We start from the raw sequence: 21,583 nt of genomic DNA on the forward strand, positions 1-21,583 counted from the left end.
GTACCCCAAGAATGCGGTCTGCGTAGCCAAAATGAGGCCGGACCCCAAGAGTGAGATCTGCGTAGCCAGGCTGAGCTGGGAAGCACCCCGGAATGAGGCTGTGTACCCTAAATGAGCCTGTACCCCTGGAATCCGGAATGGGTCTTATTTCCACCCCACCCTCTAGGCGCAGGTCCGCAGACCTGATGGACTGCGGACCCCGGCTCCAGGCTGCAGCGTTGCCATGGAGACGGGGACCGGCTGGCGCGGTGGCGGGGCGGCTGTGCGCAGGCGCGGGCGGTGCAGTCTCGTCGCAGCGGAACTGCTGAGGTTTCGGTGGCGGAGCCCGCACAGTCGCGGCGGGAGCGGCAGGCGAGCGGCGGCTCCTTCCCCCGCACCCAACACCGCCCTCGCCCTGCACCTAGCGGAGGGACCCGGCCCAGCGCGCCGGCGGCGGTGACAGAGGCCAGCGGGAGGCCGTCCCAGTTCCCCCAGGGACCCCGCTCGGAGCCCGGCTGTCACATCCCCGGAGCCCGACCAGAGCGCAGACACGTAAGACCCCGAGGGTCCCCGATCTCCGGGGGAAAGGTCTCCGGGGGAGGCCGCGGGCGACCCCCCACCCCCTGGACCCGCCCCCTTGCCCTGACCACCTGCATCTCCGTTCTCAGTCTGCAGGTGGCGCTCCGGGTGGCCTCTGAGCGCACCGCGCCCGCGTCTGCCGACGGCTCTGCCCGCCGGCTCCTGGCCGCCGCCTGTGCGCCAAGCGGCCGCGCCATGGCCCTGAGCCTCCTGGACGACTGGTGCCGCGGGATGGGCGTGGACGTGCGTCGGGCCCTGCTGGTCACCGGCATCCCCGAGAGCCTGGACCAGGCAGCCGTCGAGGCGGTCCTGCAGCCGGCCTTCCAGGCCCTGGGCGACTTCCGGCTGCGCAGCACCCGCGTGGTGCGCAGGGAGAAGGCCAGGGCGGTGCTGGTGGAGTTACTGGAGGACTACAACCAAGCCGCCGTCCCCCGGGAGGTCCTGGGCCCCAACGGGATCTGGAAAGTGCAGCGCAAGGACCGTGCCCAGGACGCCCGGGTTCTGAGGCAGATGAAGCGCCTGCTGCTGGACGAGCGACCCACGCGAGGCCAGGTGGTCAGGGCCCTGGAGGAGCTGGCCAGCTCGGGCGCTCTGGAGACCCAAACCCAGGGGTCCGGGCAGGCGGCCAGGCCCACCGGGCCGCCCACCTGTGCAGACAGGAAAGCTCAGAGGGGTCGGCGGGGTCGCCGAAGCCGAGTCAGGGGCAGTAGGTTGACCAAGAAGGGCAAGAAGAGAGGCCGAGGCGGGCGGCCGTGGACGCCGGTCAGGAGCGAGTCCTCGGACTCTTCTGACGGCAGCCTGGGCATCTTCATCGAGGAGCTGGACGAGGACGAAGAGGAGGATCGCAGGGCGCTGTACTCCACGCTCCAGGCGGCCGCCAAAGAGCTCGTGAAGAAGTGGACGACCCAGAACCCAGCGGAGGAGGGGGACGGGCCCCGCGAGTTCTTGGCCCTGGTGACCGTGACGGACAAAACCAAAGAGGAGGAGACCGCGAAAGAGCCTCCCTCCGACGAGCCCATCAACGTGGACACCATAGAAGACAGGGAAGGTGTCCCTGACTTGGTGGCGCTCCTGGCCGTCAGAGGGGCGTCCGACGAGTTCCCGGAAAGCGACACATCCAGCAGCGAGTCCCAAGACGACGACGAGGACCTAGAGAGCGACGATGTGGACAATCCGGAGTTCGTGGCCATCGCAGCCTACACCGACCCCTCTGACCCCTCCGCTCGGGAGGAGATGCTGAAAATCGCGTCGGTGATTGAGTCGCTGGGCTGGGGCGTCAAGGACTCGAAGGAGGCCCTCTCCCAGGTCCTGTCCGTCATGTCCAAGGACACGATGGGGCCCCGAGTGAAGGTGGAGGTGGCGGGCCGCGAGGTGGAAGCCGTGGTCCTGAGGAAGGCCAAGGACCAGGGGAACTTTCTAGAATGCATCTCCACCTTGGCCGAGCCGGAGACCCCCGGGGAGGAGAAGAAGGCCCAACAAGCCTTCCTGAGCGGCTGGGACCAAGAGGACGATGAGGGGGGCCTCCTGGAGCTGGTGGCCCTCCTGGCTGCGCAAGACATGGCGGACGCGATGAAGGACGAAAAGGAGACCGCGTGGGGCGAATGCGGCAAGTACAAGCACGCCAAAGGCAACCTGGGCGAGGTCCTGGCGCTCCTGGCCGCCCGCGAGATAATGGAGTCCGATGAGGAGTCGTCCTCGGAGTCTTCCTCTACGTCATCCTCCTCCGAGGAGGAAGAGGAGGAGGAAGAGTCCGAAGACTCGGAGAGCGAGGAGGAGGAATCCGGCCCCGAGGAGCGGGCGTCTCGGAAGCCGCGGGCCAAGCGGGCGCGCACGGCCGCGCGGAGCCTGGGCCAGGCGGGCGCGTCCCCGGCCGCACTCCCCGCCCCCACGGGCACGCGCAAACCGAGAGCGGCCGGTCGGGGCCGCGGCCGGGCCTCCACTCCCGAGAAGAAGGCAGGGGGCCGGGCCTCGGCGCACGACGAAGGCGCCGGGACCAAGAAAAAGAAAGGCCACCTGGGCCCCCACGCCAAGGGCGAGGCCAAGGCGCAGCCGAGGTCCGCCCGCGGGAAGAAGGCGCGCCGGGGCCGCCGGCTGCCCCCCAAGTGCCGCTAGTGGAAGCCAAAGTCTCGGGGTGCAGGGGCCCCCCCACAGTAGGCCCCGCAGCGCGCCCCTTCCTCCTCAGCCCCCTTCCCCTCTCCAGCCGGGTGTCTTCGCTTCACGCTTAATGCGCTGCGCCCCCCTGTGCCGCGTTGCGGATGCGCACTTGAACCTTTGCACCCCAGCCCCACCCCCCACCCCGTTAGTAGATGGGAGAAAAGCGGGCAGGGTTCTGGAAGAAGAGGAGGTGGAATGGAAGGGTCCCCCATGTAATGGGAGGGGGTGAGCACGGCTTTGGGCCGCCCACTGGGTGGCAGGGAAGGGGTACCCTGGGACACAAGGACAGGCCGCCCGTGGGCAGAAAGTGCAGAGTTCTTTATGGTTCTGCTGGCGCCTGTTGGGGAGCTGCGGTGGCCTAGGGGTTACACGGTGGGCTGCATCCGCAGGGTCGGTGGTTCAAAACCAGCTCCTCCACGGGAGAAAGATGGGACTTTCTACCCCCATAAAGAGTGGACAGTCTGATCTTGGAAACCCACCGGGGTAATTCTACCCTGCCCTATACCGCCCTATAGGGTCACTTTGAGCCAGCAATGACTTGATGGCAGTGAGTTTGTTTTTGTGTTTGGGTGCCTGTCTTTCCAAAGGCACACTGACTTAGATTCCAAGGAGACCCCCCCCACCTGATCAGGGCTGGGGGCTGTGCCCCGGTTCTGCGGAGTGCGTATTTGTCATTAGAGTATTCTTAATCCCTCCTCCCCGACTCTGGAGCGAGATGGTTCCAGAAAGAGGAGCAAAAGGAGGGGAGAGGGAGAGGTGTGATGGGGGGGGGTGTCGGCTGAGGAAGGAGAGAAGGAGGAGGGTACAACAAAGGGGAGGAGGAAGAAGAAAGGGCTAGCCTAGGCTGAAGGTACGGGCCCCCCACCCCCTCACACACAACAAGGACCCTGCTGGGTCGCCCAGGCTGATGGTGGCCCTGGGCTCCCCCCGCCCCCCCCCCGCGGTGTTTTCTCAAAGCTGGGCTTGTTAGCTCACTTCTCCGTCAATGTCAATTTCCCCATTGGCCAGGGGTCCTTCTGGGTCCCCTGGCTCCCCACTTTCCCATGGGTTGCACCTGCAGCACTGCCATTGCTCCCCTCCCCCCCCTTAGGACTTGAGGGTCCTCTGGAGTGAACTACCGTTGTCACAGCCCATCTGTCTTGGGAAGGTCAAGTCCCCTGGAGGAGCACCGTGGTCGTCGTCCCCCCCTCAAATGCTTCAGCTTTGTCAGTCCCTTGTGTGATGTGAGCTGCCCCCATCCCGCCGCACTCCCGGTCCCCTCAGTAATAACCTTACCGACTCCCCCCACCCCGGCCCCCAGTATACTTGCCCCTGGGGGTGTGTGTCCGTGTCCCAGTTTCTATCCCCAGGAGTGACAAGCTCGCCTGCCCGGAGGTCTTCTGACATCCAGCGGAAGGGACAGGGGTCCCAGCGTGTCTCCAGGTCCGCACGTGGCTGTCGGATGGTCATCACGGATGCCCAGGTGTGGATGGAATGCTGCCTCCCGGCGTGTGCCGCACCCCCTAGCCAGGAGTGAGAAGGAGACTTCAAGGGGGCAGGAGCGGTGTGGGGAGCGATCCGGTCCTCACAGGTTGGAAGCACCGATCAGGGTTCTGGGCCAGCGGACTGGAGATGCCTGGGAGCTTGGGGGTCGTAGGGATGTCGGCCACGGGCAGGAAAACTCCTTTTGACTTTCCCTAGCACTAGTCCGTTTCTCTTGTTGTTTCGTGTCCTCTTCAACCCCTCAGTAAAGTGGAATTAAACATTAAGGTCTGGCCTTGCTGTCTCGGGTCGGGGGGGCGAGGGGGGGTGTCAGGGTGGGGGAGAGGGGGTAGCTGGCCCGGGCAAGGCACACATTCGACAGGGTTGCCTTGAACCAGACCGCCACACTTGCCTGCCACGGAGTCACACCTTGCTCAGTGCTCCCCATCCCCCTTAGTCAACCCTCATCTCCTCTGGGATCCTCTGTGGACCTTCCCCCCAGCCCCAGCCCCCTCTCCCCTGGGCTCCCCTGTGGGCTGTTCTGATTCCTAGTGACTCCATAGGACAGAGCCGGATAGCCCCTTGGGTTTCCAAGCCTGGAATCCTTAAGGAAGAAGGCGGGCTTGCCTCTCTCCTGACCCAAAGAGCAGATTCCAGTCACTGACCTTCCGGTGGGCAGCCCACTACTTTAACTACTGCACCACTAGGGTTCCAACTCACCCCCACCCCCCCCCAAAAAACCCAACCAACTCACACTCCTGACTGCCATTGAGTTGATTCTGACTCACAGAGACCCTCTGAGGCTGAGAACCGCTGGCGGGTGGCTTGGCCATTAGCCCACAGCGCCAGCCACCAGGGCTCCTGAACACTGGCCAGGACTTTCTTATTAGGCTCAGTATGACTGGGTGTCACCTTTATCTCAGTGCCCCCTCCCTTCCTACCGCCATGTCTCTGCCAGGCCTTGGCCTTCTACCCTCTCTTACCAACTCCCGTAGCCCCAACTTGAACCTCTGCACAATTGTACACACTCCAGCTTCACGTCTTTGTTAGTGACCTGCTCCCCAGCCCCTTTCCCTAGCTTCTACCCAATTGCCCTCTCGTGGTCTCCAGCCTTGACCCTTTATCTGGCCCACTCCCTCCCCTTAATTTAAGTCTGGTCCCTGTCTCAGCCTTTTGTTCAAATCTCTCTCTCTCTCTCTCTCTCTCTCCACACACACACACACACACACACACACACACACACACACACACACACACACACACACACACACACGAGAGCCCTGCTAGTATAGTGGATATAGTTGGGGCTGCTAACCTCAAGGTCAGCAGTTCAAAGCCACCAGCCACTCTTGCCAGAGAAATACGAGGCTTTCTATTCCTGTCGCCCGAAATTGACAGTCTTGGAAACCCACAGGGCCCATTCTTGTCTGTCCGGCAGGGTAGGTACCACTGAGTCAGAAGTGACTTGGTGGCGGTGAGTTTGGTTTTGACTTAGATGCCTGCCCCAGCGCCCTAGGCCCCCACGCCGGCCCGAGGGTTAGTCAACTCTGCCTCCAGCCAGCCTCAGCCTGGTGCCCACCTGGATCGGCTCAAGACACCCCCTCCAACCCCAGGTGCCAGCCTGCGATCCTACCTGAGGGTCAAGTAGGGCGAGCCTGCCCTCTGTCGGAAGGAGATGGCATTCCCTCAGAAAGAAGCCAGAGCGATGCGTCCTTGCCACCCACGCGATTGTATTAAACAGGCTGTGTTCCAGGCGCTGGTGCAATGGCAGGAAACAAGACAGACATGTAGACCCTCGTGGGGTGTCTTTCCGGTGTGAGGGGGATACAGATAAGGTGTGTGTGTGTGTGGCGGGGAGTGGGGGACTCCCCAGCGGAGAGGATGCTGGAGGAGAGGACCGGGCAGGACAGCTCATGTCGAGCAGGTCCATTCCGAAGCACAGCCTGGGAAGATGACCACGAGGGGGTGAGGCCGGTGGGCCACGGGAGCAGCCAGTGCAGATGCCACGGGCCGAGTCGAGATCACTTGGGTTTCGTTAACATCCTGCTTCACCAGTTCTAAACCACCATCAGCTCTGAGGGAGAAAGACTGGCCTTTCTTCTCCCGTAACCAATGACAGTCTCAGAAATCCACGGGGGAGGTGGGTGGCGGTGGGTCAGCACTGACTGCAAGGCAGTGACGGAGTCCGTGTAGGGACCAAGGGCCAAGGAGGGGACCCACCCATCCCGGCTGAGGCCCCTCTGACTCCCAGAGACACTATAGAGCAGGGTAGAACTGCCTTAAGACGGCCACATAGCCGAGCACTTAACTGCTGCGCCACCAGGAGGGACGAGGGAGACGCACAACCAAGCCCACTGCTGTTCAATCAGTTTCAACTTGAAGGGCAGACTAGAACTGCTCCTTCTGTGGAGCCTCTGGGTGGCTTGAGGTGGCCCTTAGGAGCCCAGTGCATTGCAATGTGCTCCTCTCTCGCTCTCCTCCAGAGAGAAATACTCCCAACCAAACCAGACGTACAGCCATCGACTTGATTCTGGCTCATGGAGAAGGGCTGCCCTGCGGATTTCTGAGGCTGTCGATTTCTGAGCAGAAAGCCTCCTCTTCCTCCCGCAGAGCAGCTGGTGGAGGATTCGAACAGCTGACCCCGAGGCGAGCAGCCCAGCTGTAACCCACGATGCCACCAGGACTCCCTTCCTGTCCACAAGTGCAGACTCATTTCTCCCTGCTAGCGAGCCCACTCTGACTCATAGCGGCCTTCTAAGACAGGGGAGAACTACAGTAATTCTTTAAGGGTCCCCCGCGGAGCGGCTGGTGGCTTTGAACTGCAGACCTGTACAGCCCCAATGTGTAACATAAGCCACTAGGCCGGCCAGGACACCTTCATCAGGGCGAGAGTGGTCTCTAAACCTGACGACTGTTCTCACAGGAGTCTCTAGCTAGTTAGATTTGCAATGGACTGCGATCGAAAGGAGCTGGTAGACAGGGCAGGGGGCAGGGCAGGGGGCTGACATCCAGGACCTTGGAGTGGGACCATTCCCAGCCTCTAATTGCTCAGGGGAGCTGGTTCTAGAACAGCCCAGAACAAACAAGAAACTGCTCTCTCGAACTTCAGTGGCCAGCTAAGGCCAAACCTCCTTTGGAATACACCCCGTCCCTTCTTGGTACCCCTTCCTAGCCTCCCCCGCCCCTGCCCCGCCTCCGCACCTATCCCACCCGCCCCCTATCCCCGCGCCTAAAGCTAGGTGCTCGGCGGGGCGTCACCCCACGAATATTGCAGAGACCGCTTTGCCCACCAGGGAGCGCCCCAAACCCGCTGGTTAAATCGCTCCGTCTGAGGAGCTGCAAGCTTGCTGCCAGTCAGATTCAACTGACTACGGTTTTACCGCCTCAGAGACCATTGGCAGAACCTTCTAGACAATAAGCATTCCATTTCTTTCCCTGCGAGAACCTGACTGTGTGGCTGTTTTGTTTTTCATTTAAACAGTGATCCATTTGTGGACTGTGTTGCTACGAGGCGCCCTGGCGTTGGTTCCGACCCACAGTGACCCTCCGCACAGCACTCCCGCGTCACCCTCGCAATGGTTCCCGCGCTTGAACCCTTTGTCCGTCCATCTTTACGCCTGCCCCGCTTTGCCAAGGGCGATGTCCTGCTCCAGGGATCCAGGTGTGTCAGACACAGTCTTGCCATCCTTTCCTTTAAGGAGTATGCTGGCCCCACTTCTTCCCAGACAGAGCTGTCTGGTGGAATATACAACATCAAAAGCGACACACACACAAACCGCGGAACGAACAGTTTCGTAGCAAACTCTATGCATGACACGATTACCCTGTCAGGAAACAGCTGGTCCCCCAAAAGCCCCTCCCCTGTCCTTCTCAGCGCAAACCCCTTCACTCCCCAGACATAAAAACTACACGTTGTTTGTAACAAACGCTTCCTTGTTTATCTGTGAAGACACCGCATGACCATTAGGTTAATTCCAACTCAGGACGGAGTAGATCTGCTCCTTAGAGTTTCCAAGACCGCTGATCTTTTTTCTTTTTTAGGAATCATTTATTATAAATCTTTCTTTATCTTTATTTAGAGCCACCGTGACTTTTTACAATAATAACTACCCCCTCCCATAAAATTGCATGTATTGCACTAAGAAGCAGGACCATCAATCATGACTGGAGCAGACAGCCTCATCTTTCTCCCAGGGAGTGGCCGGTGGGTTTGAACTCCAGACCCTGCCATTAGCACTCCACCCACAGCCCTACCAGGGCACATTTTGCTCTTCTGCAGACATACATAGTATTTATCACCGAATTGTACCCAACATCACTATAAATCGGACTTTTCTTGCCGTCGACGTTCATGAAATCCTGCCATTTGCTTTGGAGTCTCCGGCTTGGCAGATGGTTCACTGGCACAGCTGTCTAAGGTTGGGAGTGGAGATCTCCCGAAAAACCAGGCCCTGGAAACCCTCTATGGAGCCCTGGTGGCTCGGTCGGCTAACCTGGAGGTAAGCAGTTCAAAGCCACCGACTGCTCTGAAGGAAAAAGATGTGGCTTTCTATTCCCGTCTAGAGTTAGAGTCTCGGAAACCCACAGGGGCAGTTCTACCCTGTCCTGTAAGGTCGCTGTGAGTCGGATTCACCTCTATGTCAGTGAGTTTGGTTATTTTTTGGAAACCCCCTGGGGTGCAGTTCCACTCTGATGCACATGAGGGCGCTGAGCTCCAAAATTCACTGGATGGCACTGCGTGTCTTCTGAGCCTCCTGCGTTGGTGATTTTGCTGCGTGGCTCTTTATTTTATTATGAAAAATAAATTCAGAAAGGAAACAGAACGGCCCCCGCCTTCCCCCTCCTCCTGTTTCCTCCCCCACCTTTCCTTCTTTGGGATCGTGAGGCTGAGAGTTGAGACCGTGGCTGGATTTTCTGCCCAAGGGAAATTTAGGGTCTGCAGCTGGCGGCTGACGCCTGGACCCCCAGCGGGGGACAAGAACACAGCCCCACGATCATGTTTACCGTTGTTCACCTCTCAGTAATTCCTCTCGGATGCATTTCAATTGATCCAACACGCCCAGGGATGCTACCCCCTTCTCATCGTCAATTTTCCATCCCTTGCTAGTCCCCTGTCCCTGTCTTACTGGCTCAGCACCAGTTTCCCTCTGCCTCCTGCTCTCCCATGCCCTCCCACCCATCGGTCCCATTGCTGCCTCCTTGGGATTGCTTGCCCTGCCTATGTTACAGAGATAGACACCAAAAGAAGAGAGAGAGAGAGAGAGAGAGAGAGAGAGAGAGAGAGAGAGAGAGAGAGAGAGAGAGAGAGAGAGAGAGAGAGAGAGAGAGAGAGAGAGAGAGAGAGAGAGAGAGAGAGAATACAAATTGTTCCAGGTCTATCGTCCAGAGTAGATGAGCCATCCCTCTGTTAAATAGCAAGCAGGCCCTCATATAATCCAGGACTTCGATCCCCCTTTCCTTCAGGGATCCACATCCCAGGACTCATTTGCCTAACAGAGCTTATACCCTTTTACTCCACAGCAGTTGTGACCCAGGGGTGTACCTTCCACAAGACCCCACTGCTCTTCCTGCAGCCAGGGATGCAGGAGTCTAGTGACCCCCACTGCCCATCCTGTTACACCCTGAGACTTTCCGTGTGGCCCCTTGTGAGTATCTCCCAGCCCAGGGGTCCTCAAACTTTTTAAACAGTGGGCCAGTTTACTGTCCCTCAGACCCATTGGAGGGCCGGACTATAGTTTAAAAAAAACTATGAACAAATTCCTATGCACACTGCACATATCTTATTTTGAAGTAAAAAAGCAAACAGGGCAAAAACGCCTGGCGGGCAGGATAAATGTCCTCAGAGGGCCACGTGTGGCCCGCGGGGCTGTAGTTTGAGGATCCCTGCCCCAACCAGTTCAGATGAGGTATAGAGCGCTGCCCCCGCAGAGTCAGAAGTCTCTGATAGGGATTCCTTAGGGACTTCCTGGCTCTGCCCCCATTGCTGCTCCCCTCTTGGTTTGCCCCGTGTGGGCAGGTCAGACCTGCCACACTCCCTGAACTGTATCTTCTGTAGCGCTGCTGAGACTGTAGGTTTTTCCAGGACTAGAAAGCCTCGTCTTTCTCCCGGGCAGCCGCTGGTGGGTTCAAACTACTGACCTTACCCTTAGCAGCAGCCCCGCTAGCTACAGCCTCAGGGAGCTTCTGACGACACCACGCGAGGGGAACTCAGAACAGCTACGTATATCTGTGATGTCTGTAAGCAAAGGTCTTGAAAGACTGAACCCCAAAGGTGTCTAGGTTTTCCCATCGGCAGAGGAGCTTTGGTGGCATCGCGAGTGGGTTATGGGTCAAGGTGTGTGCAGCAAGGCCAGCTGTTCAAACCCCCCCCCCACACACACACGAGGCATTATCTAGGCCAGGGCTCGCCAACCTTTGAGACACACAAGCCAACCCTGTCCTTCGCATCAATTTAAAGGGGACTTGAGAGCCATAAATATATTTGAACAAACAAATGAAATCGCCCCCGTCTGGAAAACTTCCTTGAAACGAAACAGACAGTTTTATTTCCATTGTTTTTCTTACTTCAGAGCCACACGGCCTGCTGAAAGAGCCGCCGCCACTCACCCAGGGCTATCTGAGTCTCTCATGGACCTATGGACACAGCGGTTAAGCACTAGACGGCAAGCCAGAAGGTTGCCGGTTTGAACCCACAGATGCTCTGTGGGGGAGCAGAGCTGGAGAGCTAGTCCCATACATCCCACAGACTGGGATACTCTAGGGGGTGTGGGGTGGGCTGTACTCAGCCCTATAGGGTCATTGTGGGAGTTGGATTTTATGTCAACTTGAATCTGTGCAGAAAGTGTAGGGGCGGAGCCCAGCCTGTCAATCAGGTCACTGCCTGGGAGGTGTGGCCTTTTGGCAGGAGAGACCCTGGGGCGCCTCTCTGCTCTCTGTGCATATTTGCCTTCCTACCTGCTGGGATTCTGTGCCTGCCTCCAGGAGCGGTTGCCAGGGGTGGCCTTTCACCCTACAAGCCAAGCTGGGCTCTGTCGGAGCCCCCCCATGTTTCCACCATCTTTAGATCTGCCCAACTCTGCCCCCAGTGACCTGGGACCTCCCTGCACCCTGCTTCACCTTTCTGCTTCTGTGGCCGGGGGCTGTGTGGGTGTGAAGAGGCCCTGGCTGGCTGTGGACTCTCTGGACTGGACTGGGATGCCTTCTTGATGGAAAGTCAGTACATTGAGGATCAATTATACAGGGAACTGGGGAGCCAGGCATCATGAGACTTGAGGATGACTCTGGTGTTGTTGTTTTTTCTCTCTCTTAATTAAAAGATCATTTTATTGGGGGCTCTTACCACTCTTAGAACCATTCATACATCAGTTGCACCAAACATATTTGTGCATATGTTGCCATCATTATTGTCTAAACATTGACTTTCTATTGAGCGCTTGGTCTCAGCTCTTCTCTCTCTCCCTCCTTCCCCCCTCCCACTCTCGTGAATCCTTGATAAATTATAAATTATGATTTTCATATCTTACACCGACCGCTGTCTTCCTTTCCCCATGGTTTCTGTTGTTCATCCCCCTGTGTGGGGTGTGGTTATGTGTTGGTCATTGCGATCGGTTCCCCCTTCCTCCCCTTCTCTTCCCACCTTCTCCTTAAACTCCTGGTATCACTACTCCCATTCCTGTTCCTGGATTTCGTGTATCCTGAGCTCTTATCTCTTATCTGTACCTGTGCACCTACTCCAGTCTAGTCCAACGTGAAAGGCAGTTACTGGGGTCATGATAGTGGGGGGTGAGGAAGCCTCAAAGAACCAGAAGAATATTGTGTTTCATCGGTGCTGTACTGCACCCTGGTTGGCTCATCCCTTCCCCGTGATCTTTCTGTGAGGGGTTGTCCCACTGTCTACAGATGGGTTTTGGGTCTCTGCTCTGACCCCCGCATTATCAACAAAATGTTTTTTGTTTGTGGGTAGGCTTCTGATGCCTGTTACCCAATCCCATCAACACCTCATGATTGCATAAGTGGTGTGCTTCTTCCATGTGGGCTTGTTTGCTTCTCTGCTAGATGGCTGTATATGTAACTTCAAGCCTTTAAGAGCCCAGACACCATATATTTTGATAGCCGGGCACCATCAGCTTATGGTGCTTGTGCACTCCTTTTGTCTTCAGTGATCGCGCTGGGAAGGTGAGCGGCACAGAATGCCAGGTTGTTCGAACAAGGCGTTCTTGCGTTGAGGGAGAGCTTGAGCAGAGGCCCAAAGTCTGTCCACTTCCTCAATGTATTGCCATATAAATATATGTACATAGGCCAATACCTCTATTTTTATGAACTAATATGTTTACATATGCACACACTTATGCTTATACCTATATCCATACTTTGCTTCCTGGCTCTTTCCTCTGTAAAGTTCTTTCTTACACATAGATGTGAGGGTCACTGGATTTGTGCCTCTAGTCAACCTGGCCTAACACAGTCGTGATGAGTCAGAATCTACTTGGGGGCTGTGGGTTGTCTGCTGTGGGACGCTCTACTTCTGCTGGTTCCCATGCCAGCAGAGTGATCCATGGTGGACAGATTTCAGTGGAGCCCCCAGACTCCGACAGACCAGTAAGAAAGGCCTGGCGATCTTCTAAAAACCAACCAATGGAAACCCCATGGATCACACAGTCTAATGGGTAAACTGCCCTGGGGTGGGGGGGAGGCACATGACTAAGGGGCATTTTGTTCCCTTGCTTTGTTTCACGAGGGGGGCGGCGGGGGGCAACTGGCAGAAGCCAGCATCCACCACCAGGCACGTCCAAGTGTCTGAGCCCCTTCCCTGAGGTCATCTCCCGAACGCGGGCCCTCTCTCTGGCTCCCAGCATGCCCGGCAGCCAGGCCAACAGGATTGTCCCAGAGGTGGGCCCAGTGGTGGTGCTCATGGTTTCAACCTGGTGGTTCTTCGAGTGGAACCATTAACCAACATGCCAAACCTACTGCCGCTGGGTGGATTCAGGCTCATGGCGACCCGATGGACTAGCAGAGCTGCTCCGTAGGGTTTCCAAGACTCTCTGTCTTTACAAAAAGAGACAACCTTGGCTTTCCCCTTGGGTGGGGCTCGGGGCCTTCAACCCCAGAGCTCTCCCCAGCAGTCAATGCTTAACCTGGGACACCACCAGGGCTCCTAGTTGGACCATGGGTGGGGGGACCCTCACTGCCATCGGGATGATTCCAACTCATAGTAATCCTGTAGGGCAGCGATTCTCAACCTGTGGGTCGAGACCCCTTTGGGGGTCGAACGACCCTTTCACAGGCTTCACATGACAGTGATAAGGTAGCAACGAAAATAATTTTATGGTTGTGGGTCACCACCCCATGAAGAACTGTATGAAAGGGTCCCGGCATGACGAAGGCTGAGAACCACTGCTCTAGAACAAGGTAGAACTGTGCCTGTGGGTTTCTAAAACTGTAATTTTTTGGGGGGGGGAGGGGAGTGTAATTGAATTTTTTGTATTGAAAAACAAATATACACTTTGAAATGGATTTGAGGCAAACTGTGCCATAGGTAGATCTCCTTGAAGTGGCTAAACAACATTTAAAAAGCAAGTAACCATCGACGGAAATGTGTCGGTGTGTTAGGCGGGGTACTTTAGAGAAACAAATCCACAGAAACTCATGTATAAGAGAGAGTTTTATATAAAGGTTAAGTGGGCATCATGGAAACATCCCAACCCAGTGCTGCCCAATCCCACAAGTCCAACATTAACCCATATGTCCAACACCAATCCACAAAATTCTCCTCCACCTCACAAAACACACGCAGTGACGCCAACTGCAGGAGGAAAGCAGAGTCAGTGAACGTGTAAACATCGCAGCGCTGGCAGGGGTCTCCACATGACTGCTCCTGCACCCAGGGCTGCATCAGGGTAGGTCCATGTGGCTTCTCCTCAGGCATGTCTTGCAGGAAGTGAGCCTTGCCAACTGAAGCAGGGAACTGGCTAAGGCCCTTGTGTGACCATCAGAAAGCAAGCGACCCGAGAACTAGAAAGGAGAGGCTCACTGAGCCATTTACCCCTCCACCCTTCAATTAACCCCACATGTGTTTATCCGCCAGGTTGGCACAATAAACTAACCACCTCAGTCATCATGTGACAAAGTTCTGCCACACGAATGTAGCCTTTACCATCCTTATGGAGCACACGGGGGGCTTCTCTTATTTCTTCTTCATTGTCTACACCCTTCATGTTTCTTGCCATCCTTGTCAGAAAACCCGGGAAGCCCATTGTGCCATTACCATCAGCAGCTACTTCATGCATCATGTCTTGTAATTCTGCTTCGGTGGGATTAGACCTCAGGACGTCTCCCACTTGCTTGTGGTTATCGGTCTGTCACCACCCTTGTCAATGAGGGAAAAAACTTCCTTGGATTCTGCAATCCAATCTTCAGGCAGTTGGTCGCCCTGCTGTAAGCGCGGCTGGTCTCGGAGCCGCGTTCACACAACCACTCAGCTCGCTAGCCCCACCGGACTCGTCGACTGTAACTCTTTAAAAGAAAGTCTCCTCTTTCTTCTGCGGCATTGCCGGTGGTTTTGAACTGCTGACCTGGAGGCTGGCAGTCCAATCCGTAACCCATTCAAGAAATCCATTGCAAATACTTGTTGCAGTCAACCAGCCTCTAACAATATCACCAAAGTTCGTAGGTGCAACTGTAGGGCAATAATGTATAAAGATTATCGTAAAGTATAGAGACTAAGAGAGGGAGGGGGGGATGATAGAATAAAGGAGTCAGACACATTTCACAGTAGCATGCTCACCTCAGCCCTTCTTGGTGGTCCACGTGCAGGTGGGAGAAGAGAGGAGGTGTGGAGGGGGTGAATATAGTTCTGACCAAGGCTTGTATATCTTTAGGGGGCTGTCAAGCCCCTCTGATTACAGGTACCCACAAACATAACAGGAAGGGGCTGGACAATAGGCAATACGTGCAATGAGAGGGGAACTAAGTAGGGGTGTACATGCAATAGGAGGGGAAGGGATTAGGGGTACACATGTGACAAGATGGGTAGATCCTAGCTTCAAGATGGTAGCCTAAACTTGGTCTACCTGAGTTGGCTTGATCTTGTCTCTGGGCTCTCCTTCAAGGACACAATCCACGGTCCTTATCAGCAGGGTGTGAGCCCCACCTGTAGTGGGACAGACAATAGTGTCTGATTACTCCAGATGACTGATGTCCTCAGGGAGAATACCTCTAAGCAGCTGTCCTCACAACCTGGGGAGAAACTTTCTGTATATCACAAATACTTACCTGGTAAAAGAGACACCACGATCACCAAAAATGCACTAGGAAAGAAGCATATTAGGCTAAAATAATAATAGTTTTCTGAGGTGGCCTGCTATAGAGCAATGGAGGCTTGGAAAGTGTGTGTGTGTTGGGGGTGTACTTGTCCAGTTGCTTCTCAATCACAATGACCCTATTATGTACAACAGAAGGTGTGTGAGTCCAGGTTGACCAGAGAAACAAATCCAGGGCACTCATCTATATGTAAGAGAGAGCTTTATATAACAGAGCAATTATGTATTGAGAAAACATCCCAGCCCAGTCCACATCAAGTCTGTAAGTCCGATATTCACCCATAGGTCCAGTACCAGTCCATAAATTCCTCTTCAGACTCAGGCAACACATGCAATGATGCCGAATGCAGGAAGATCACAGGCCCGTGAGTGGAAAGTCTTGTGGATCCAGTGGCGATGTGTCCCGTCCCACGGGTCATCAACAACGTGGATACCTGAAAGAGGGACTGGAAATGAAGATGGTCAAGAGACGCGAGAAATGGAGGCAAGACAGGAATCTGATCAAGCATCGTTTATTGAGCTGAGAGCAGAGGTTTAAATAGCCAGCGAAGGGCGGGCACCATTACATCACATGGAAATAAGGTACAGCTGAGGTAGCCAATAGTCGTGCATCTCCCAAATAAGGAAGAAATGGCGGGCAACTGTGATCGAACAGGTAAGTGTGCTAATGAAACATACCAGGCACCTGGGGGTAAATGCCACCAGTCATGTATTGACCAATGAACATAGCAGCTGCTAGTGAAAGAGCACCAATCCTAGCAAGGGTCAAGACAGCCACCATCTGGTGGGTGAAACAAAGGCAGTAAAACTACAGGGAACAGTTTGTATGGCAGGAAACAGTAAATTCATAAAGGTCGTACATGGCTTAAATCCAGGTAGGGTAGTTCCCTACAGCAGTGGAAGCATCTCAGCACTGACAGGGCTCTCCACGTGGCTCCCACAGCTCCAGGGCTCTGGCTTCCACGGTGTAGCTCCACATGTCTTGTCAACAGGAAGATGAAGCAGAGAGTGTATGTGTGTGTGTCCCACCTCCAGGGAGGAAGATAGGAGTGCCCAGAATCCTCAGGAGAAGGCCATGCCCACACAGAGGCATGATTGGCTATGAACTGATTGACAAGCTAGACTCCACCCCTTTGCAAGTTGATGGGAGATGGTGGAACTGCCCCGGAAGGAAACCCTCCCCGCAGTCTTGCGCCATCCTCCCAATGTTCTCCTATTTGAGCCCCTTGTGGCTGCCACTGCATCAATCTGTGTCCTTGAGAACATTCCTCTATTTGCTGTTCTGCTCCTTTACCGAGTATGACGTCCTGGTCCAGGAACTGGTTTCCCCTGACAACATGTCTCCAATATGTGAGGCAAGCGCAAAGGAGAAGCTTGAGCTGTGAATACGCCAACCTAGAGTGTTGTGTTGGTAGGTGCCCTTGAGCTTGATGAACAGTCAAGTACTTAACCGATGTGCTGCAGGGGCTCCTGGGAACCTTGACCAGACGTAATGCACGGCCACTGAGTTGATTCCAACTCTTAGAGAGGAGGCAGAGGGCAGCCATAGAGGAATGCTTCCAAGAGAAAACTCAAACAAGGACAAAACCCTCACTCATATATTTATAGGTTTAGTATGAAGGTAGCAGACATATCAAGTATCAAGTACTCCCTCAATGCAAGAACACTTTGTTCTAATAACCTGGCATTCCATGATGCTCACCTTCCCGACAGGCTCGCCGAAGACAAAGCAGGTGCATAAGCAAATGTGGTGAAGAAAGCTGATGGTGCCTGGCTATCAAAAGATCTAGCATCTGGGATCTTACAGGCTTGAGGATAAACAATCGGTCATCTAGCTGGGAAGTAACAAAGTCCACATGGAAGAAGCACACCAGCCTGCTTGACCAGGAGGTGTTGTTGGGACCAGGTATCAGGCATCAAAAGACTCCAAAACAAACAATCTATGTGAACAAGACGGGGGGGGGGGGGAAGTGGAGACCCAAAGGCTATCTGTAGACAATTGGACATCCCCTCAAAGAATGGTCACAAGAAAGGGATGAGTCATCCATGGTGCAGTATACCACTGATGAAACATAAAACATTCCTCTAGTTCTTTAATGCTCTCCCACCCCACCCCCACTCCTCCTATTATCATGACCCCAGTTCTACCTTACAAATCTGGCTAGACCAGAGCATGTACAATGATACAGATACGAGATCTCCACACATGGAATCCAGGACAGATAAACCCCTCAGGAACAACGATGGGAGTATTGATGCCATGAGGGTTGGGGGGAAAGGGGGGAAATGATTGAAATGATCGATGTATGACTCTCCCCACCCTGGGGGAGGGACAACAGAAACATGGGTGAAGGGAGACAGTGGACGGTGTAAGATATGAAAATAATAATAATTCATAAATTATCAAGGGTTCATGAGGGTAGGAGGGTCGGAGAGGGAGGGAAAGATGAGAAGCGGATATCAAGGGCTCAAGTAGAAAGAAAATGTTTTGAAAAGGATGATGGCAACAAATGTACAAATGTGCTTGAGAGGTTGAAGACGGGGCACCGGGATGCTCACTGGCCAGAGGAAGGCCGGGGCAGCACAGAGGCCCCTCCTGTCACTCCCGGGTCTTTTGGCACCGAGATGAGAGGTTGGAGACAGAGATACAGAACAGAGAATTTAGCTGGGAATGTGGAGTTGAGAAAGGTTTTATTGAGGCAGGGAAAGAACTCTCGAGAGGGAAGGGACAGCAGAGAAGGATGGGGCATCTTGAGCCCTCCGGTGGGTTCTGAGACCCAATGAGTTAGGTCAGGGAAACCGCGTCTGGCAGTGAGGCAGGGGGACATATACAGGGCTTGAGCCAAGGACGGATGTGCGGATAAGGGGAAGGAGAACCTTCTGGTGATGCAGTTGCAGGGTCTGAGCCAGGATGTGGTCTGGGAATCAATCATCCTGGAACACTGAGGGAAGGGGCTGTACAGACCCAGCCGGGAGAGATAAGCTCCGTGGAATGCTGGAGGCAGGAACTGCACAGTCCAGCTCTGACCTTCAGAGGCGGGGGAAGAGGCCGCACAGTCCAGCTGGCTATCTTTCGGGGGAGCTGGGGGAGGCGGCTACATGATCCAGACCTGGTCCAAACAGTGCTTGACACAATGGATGTTTGGATTGTTATAAGAGCTATAAGAGTCACAAGCAGTCCTTGAACTAACTACAAGCTTTTCTTGTTTCTTGTTGCGTTGGGGTTTTTGGTTTTTTTTTTGACATTGGCTTGTGGGTGCTATTGTTGTTTTGTTTTATTTTGTTGCTTGGTTTTGCTCTGTCTTGTTTTTGTGCATGTTATTTTCTCCACAGGTCTGTCTTAATAAGATAGGCTGGATGAACAATCTGGAGGAGAAGACAACAGGATCGACAGTTCCGGGGGGATAAGGAACAGGAGGGAGGTGGGGGGCGGGGAGGAAGTTATGTTAACAACCTCAGGGACAAGGGAACAACAAGTGATCCAAATTGATGGTGAGGAGAGTGTAGGAGGTCTGGTAGGACGTGATCAAGGGTAATGTAACCAAGAGGAATTACTGAAACCCAAATGAAGACTGAGCATGATAGTGGGACAAGAGGAAAGTCAAAGGAAATAGAGGAAAGAGCTAGGAAGCAAAGGGCATTTATAGAGATCTAAATAAAGGCATGTACATGTGTAAATATATTTATATATGAGGATGTGGAAATAGATCTATGTGCATACATGTATAAATTTAGTATTAAGGTAGCAGATGGACTTTGGGCCTCCACTCAAATACTCCCTCAATGCAAGAATACTTTGTTCTAGTAAACTAACATTTCATGATGCTCACCTTCCCAACACAGTCGCTGAAGACAAAGCAATTGCATAAGACAAAGTAGGTGCATAAGCAACTGTGGGGAAGAAAGTTCATGTGCCCAGCTATCAAAAGATATAGCGTCTGGAGTTTTAGAGGTTTGAAGGTAAACAAGCAGCCATTTAGCTCAGAAGCAACAAAGTCCACATGAAAGAAGCACACCAGCCTGTGCGATCATGAGGTGTTGAAGGGATCAGGGATCAGGCAGCAAAGAACAAAAAATCATATCATTGTGAATGAGGGGGAGTGCAGAGTGGAGACCCAAAGCCCATCTGTAGGCAATTGGACATCCCCTTACAGAAGAGTCACAGGGAGGAGATGAGCCAGTCAGGGTGCAGTGTAGCAATGATGAAACATACAACTTTCCTCTAGTTCTTAAATGTTTCCCCCCACCACCACTATCATGATCCCAAATCTACCTTGCAAGTCTGGCTAGACCAGAGGATGTACACTGGTACAGATAGGAACTGGAAACACAGGGAATCCAGGATGGATGATCCCTTCTGGACCAGTGGTGAGAGTGGCGATAGCAGGAGGGTGGAGGAGAGTGGGTTGGAAAGGGGGAACAGATTACAAGGATCTACATATAACCTCCTCCCTGGGGGACAGACAACAGAAACGTGGGTGAAGGGAGACGTTGGCCAGTGTAAGATATGACAAAATAATAATTTATAAATTACCAAGGGTTCACAAGGGAGTGGGGAGCAGGGAGGGAGGGGGGGAAATGAGGAGCTCGTGCCAGAGGCTTAAGTGGAGAGCAAATGTTTTGAAAATGATGAGGGCAATGAATACACAGATATGCTTTACACAATTGATGTATGTGTGGATTATGATAAGAGTTGTATGAGACCTTAATAAAATGATTTTTAAAAGCCTAATAAAAGAACTATAAGAGCCCCCAATAAGATGATAAAAAACAACAACAGGAAAACACAACCCCTCACTGCTATGTAGTTCATGCCGACATACTGATCCTCTAAGACAGCGGTTCTCAACCTTCTTCATGCCGCGACCCTTGAATACAGTTCCTCATGGGGTGGTGACCCCCAACCATAAGATTATTTTCGTTGCTACTTCATCACTGTCATGTTGCGACTGTGATGAATCAGGCGACCCCTGTGAAAAGGTCGGTCCATTCCCAGAGGGGTCTTGGCCCCCAGGTTGAGAACCGCTGCTCTGAGACAAGCTAGAATTTCCTCGGTGAGTGTCAGAGATGTACTCTTTATGGGAGCAGAGAGCCTTTCTTTCTCCCAGGGAGCTCACTTGTGGGTTTGAACCGCTGACCTTAAGTTTGACAGCCCCATGCATGAGCACGCCACCAGGGTTCCTGATGCTTCCAACAGAGGATGCCATATTGGAACGTTTTCAGAGAAAAGCCAGTGTTGGAGTCCCCTAATCTGGTGTCAGTTTGAGGAATGAGAGTGTAGGGGTGGAGTCTAGCCTGTCCATCTGGAGAGAGCCAATGAGACCTCTGTGTGGGCGTGGCCTTCTCCTGAGAATTCTGGGAAATCCAGGATTCCTTCCTGGAGGCAGGAGACACTCTACTGACAAGGTTGACTTTCCTGGGAGACACTGCAGCTGACAAGACACATGGAGCCATCCGAGTGCCCTGAGCCGGACAAGCCACATGGACACAACCAGACCTCAGAAGCCAGAGAAGTCACAGAGAGACCCATGCCAGCACTGAGATGCTTACCACGCCACTGGACCCAAAGACTTTCTACCCACTGGCTTGAGATCGTCCTGCATTTGGCTTCATTGTATGTGTGTGAGTCTGAAGAGGACTTTAGAGATTGGTATCGGACCAATGGGCTAATATCAGATTTATGGCCTTGGACTGCACTGGTTGGGATGTTTTCTCAATGTACAATTACCCTTTATATAAGACCCTCTCCTACATACATATTGCGTGCTTATGAATTTGCTTTTCTAGTCTACCCAGACTAAGACAGCCACCCACAGGACTGACAACCATAGGGAGAGGTTAGCCCCATTAACTTGTGGGGCACGGGTGTGAAACTGCTAGAATCAACAGAGTAAAAGTTAAAGCAGGCTGTATGAAAACCGGGGTTTGAGGTAGGCCTAGGTTTCGGTTTCAATTTCAGTTTTGTTTCAAGTTCCTGGTCACTGATGCAACACATCACCTGATCCACCTAACCAATGGGACATCGCCTGACATCGCCTGATCCAACCTAACCAATGGGACACATGGCCTGATGACGCCTTAGCCAATAGAAC

At 54.0% G+C, this 21,583-nt stretch overlaps 1 protein-coding gene across 1 annotated transcript; it reads left to right on the plus strand.

The window, feature by feature from the left end:
- The first annotated feature begins 653 nt into the window (after positions 1-653).
- On the plus strand, positions 654-4,442 carry PNMA8B (PNMA family member 8B). Its single transcript, XM_075537350.1, has one exon. The coding sequence runs from the start codon at positions 754-756 to the stop codon at positions 2,668-2,670; it is 1,917 nt and encodes a 638-aa protein (XP_075393465.1). The 5' UTR covers positions 654-753; the 3' UTR covers positions 2,671-4,442.
- The last annotated feature ends 17,141 nt before the right edge of the window (positions 4,443-21,583 follow it).

Source organism: Tenrec ecaudatus, chromosome 18 (genome assembly GCF_050624435.1).
Source record: "Tenrec ecaudatus isolate mTenEca1 chromosome 18, mTenEca1.hap1, whole genome shotgun sequence".
In the NCBI taxonomy this organism is placed as follows: Eukaryota; Metazoa; Chordata; class Mammalia; order Afrosoricida; family Tenrecidae; genus Tenrec; species Tenrec ecaudatus.

What these genes read in the sequence shown, in the direction of transcription:
- PNMA8B (XM_075537350.1), top strand. Translation starts at nt 754, where the DNA reads ATGGCCCTGAGCCTCCTGGACGACTGGTGCCGCGGGATGGGCGTGGAC.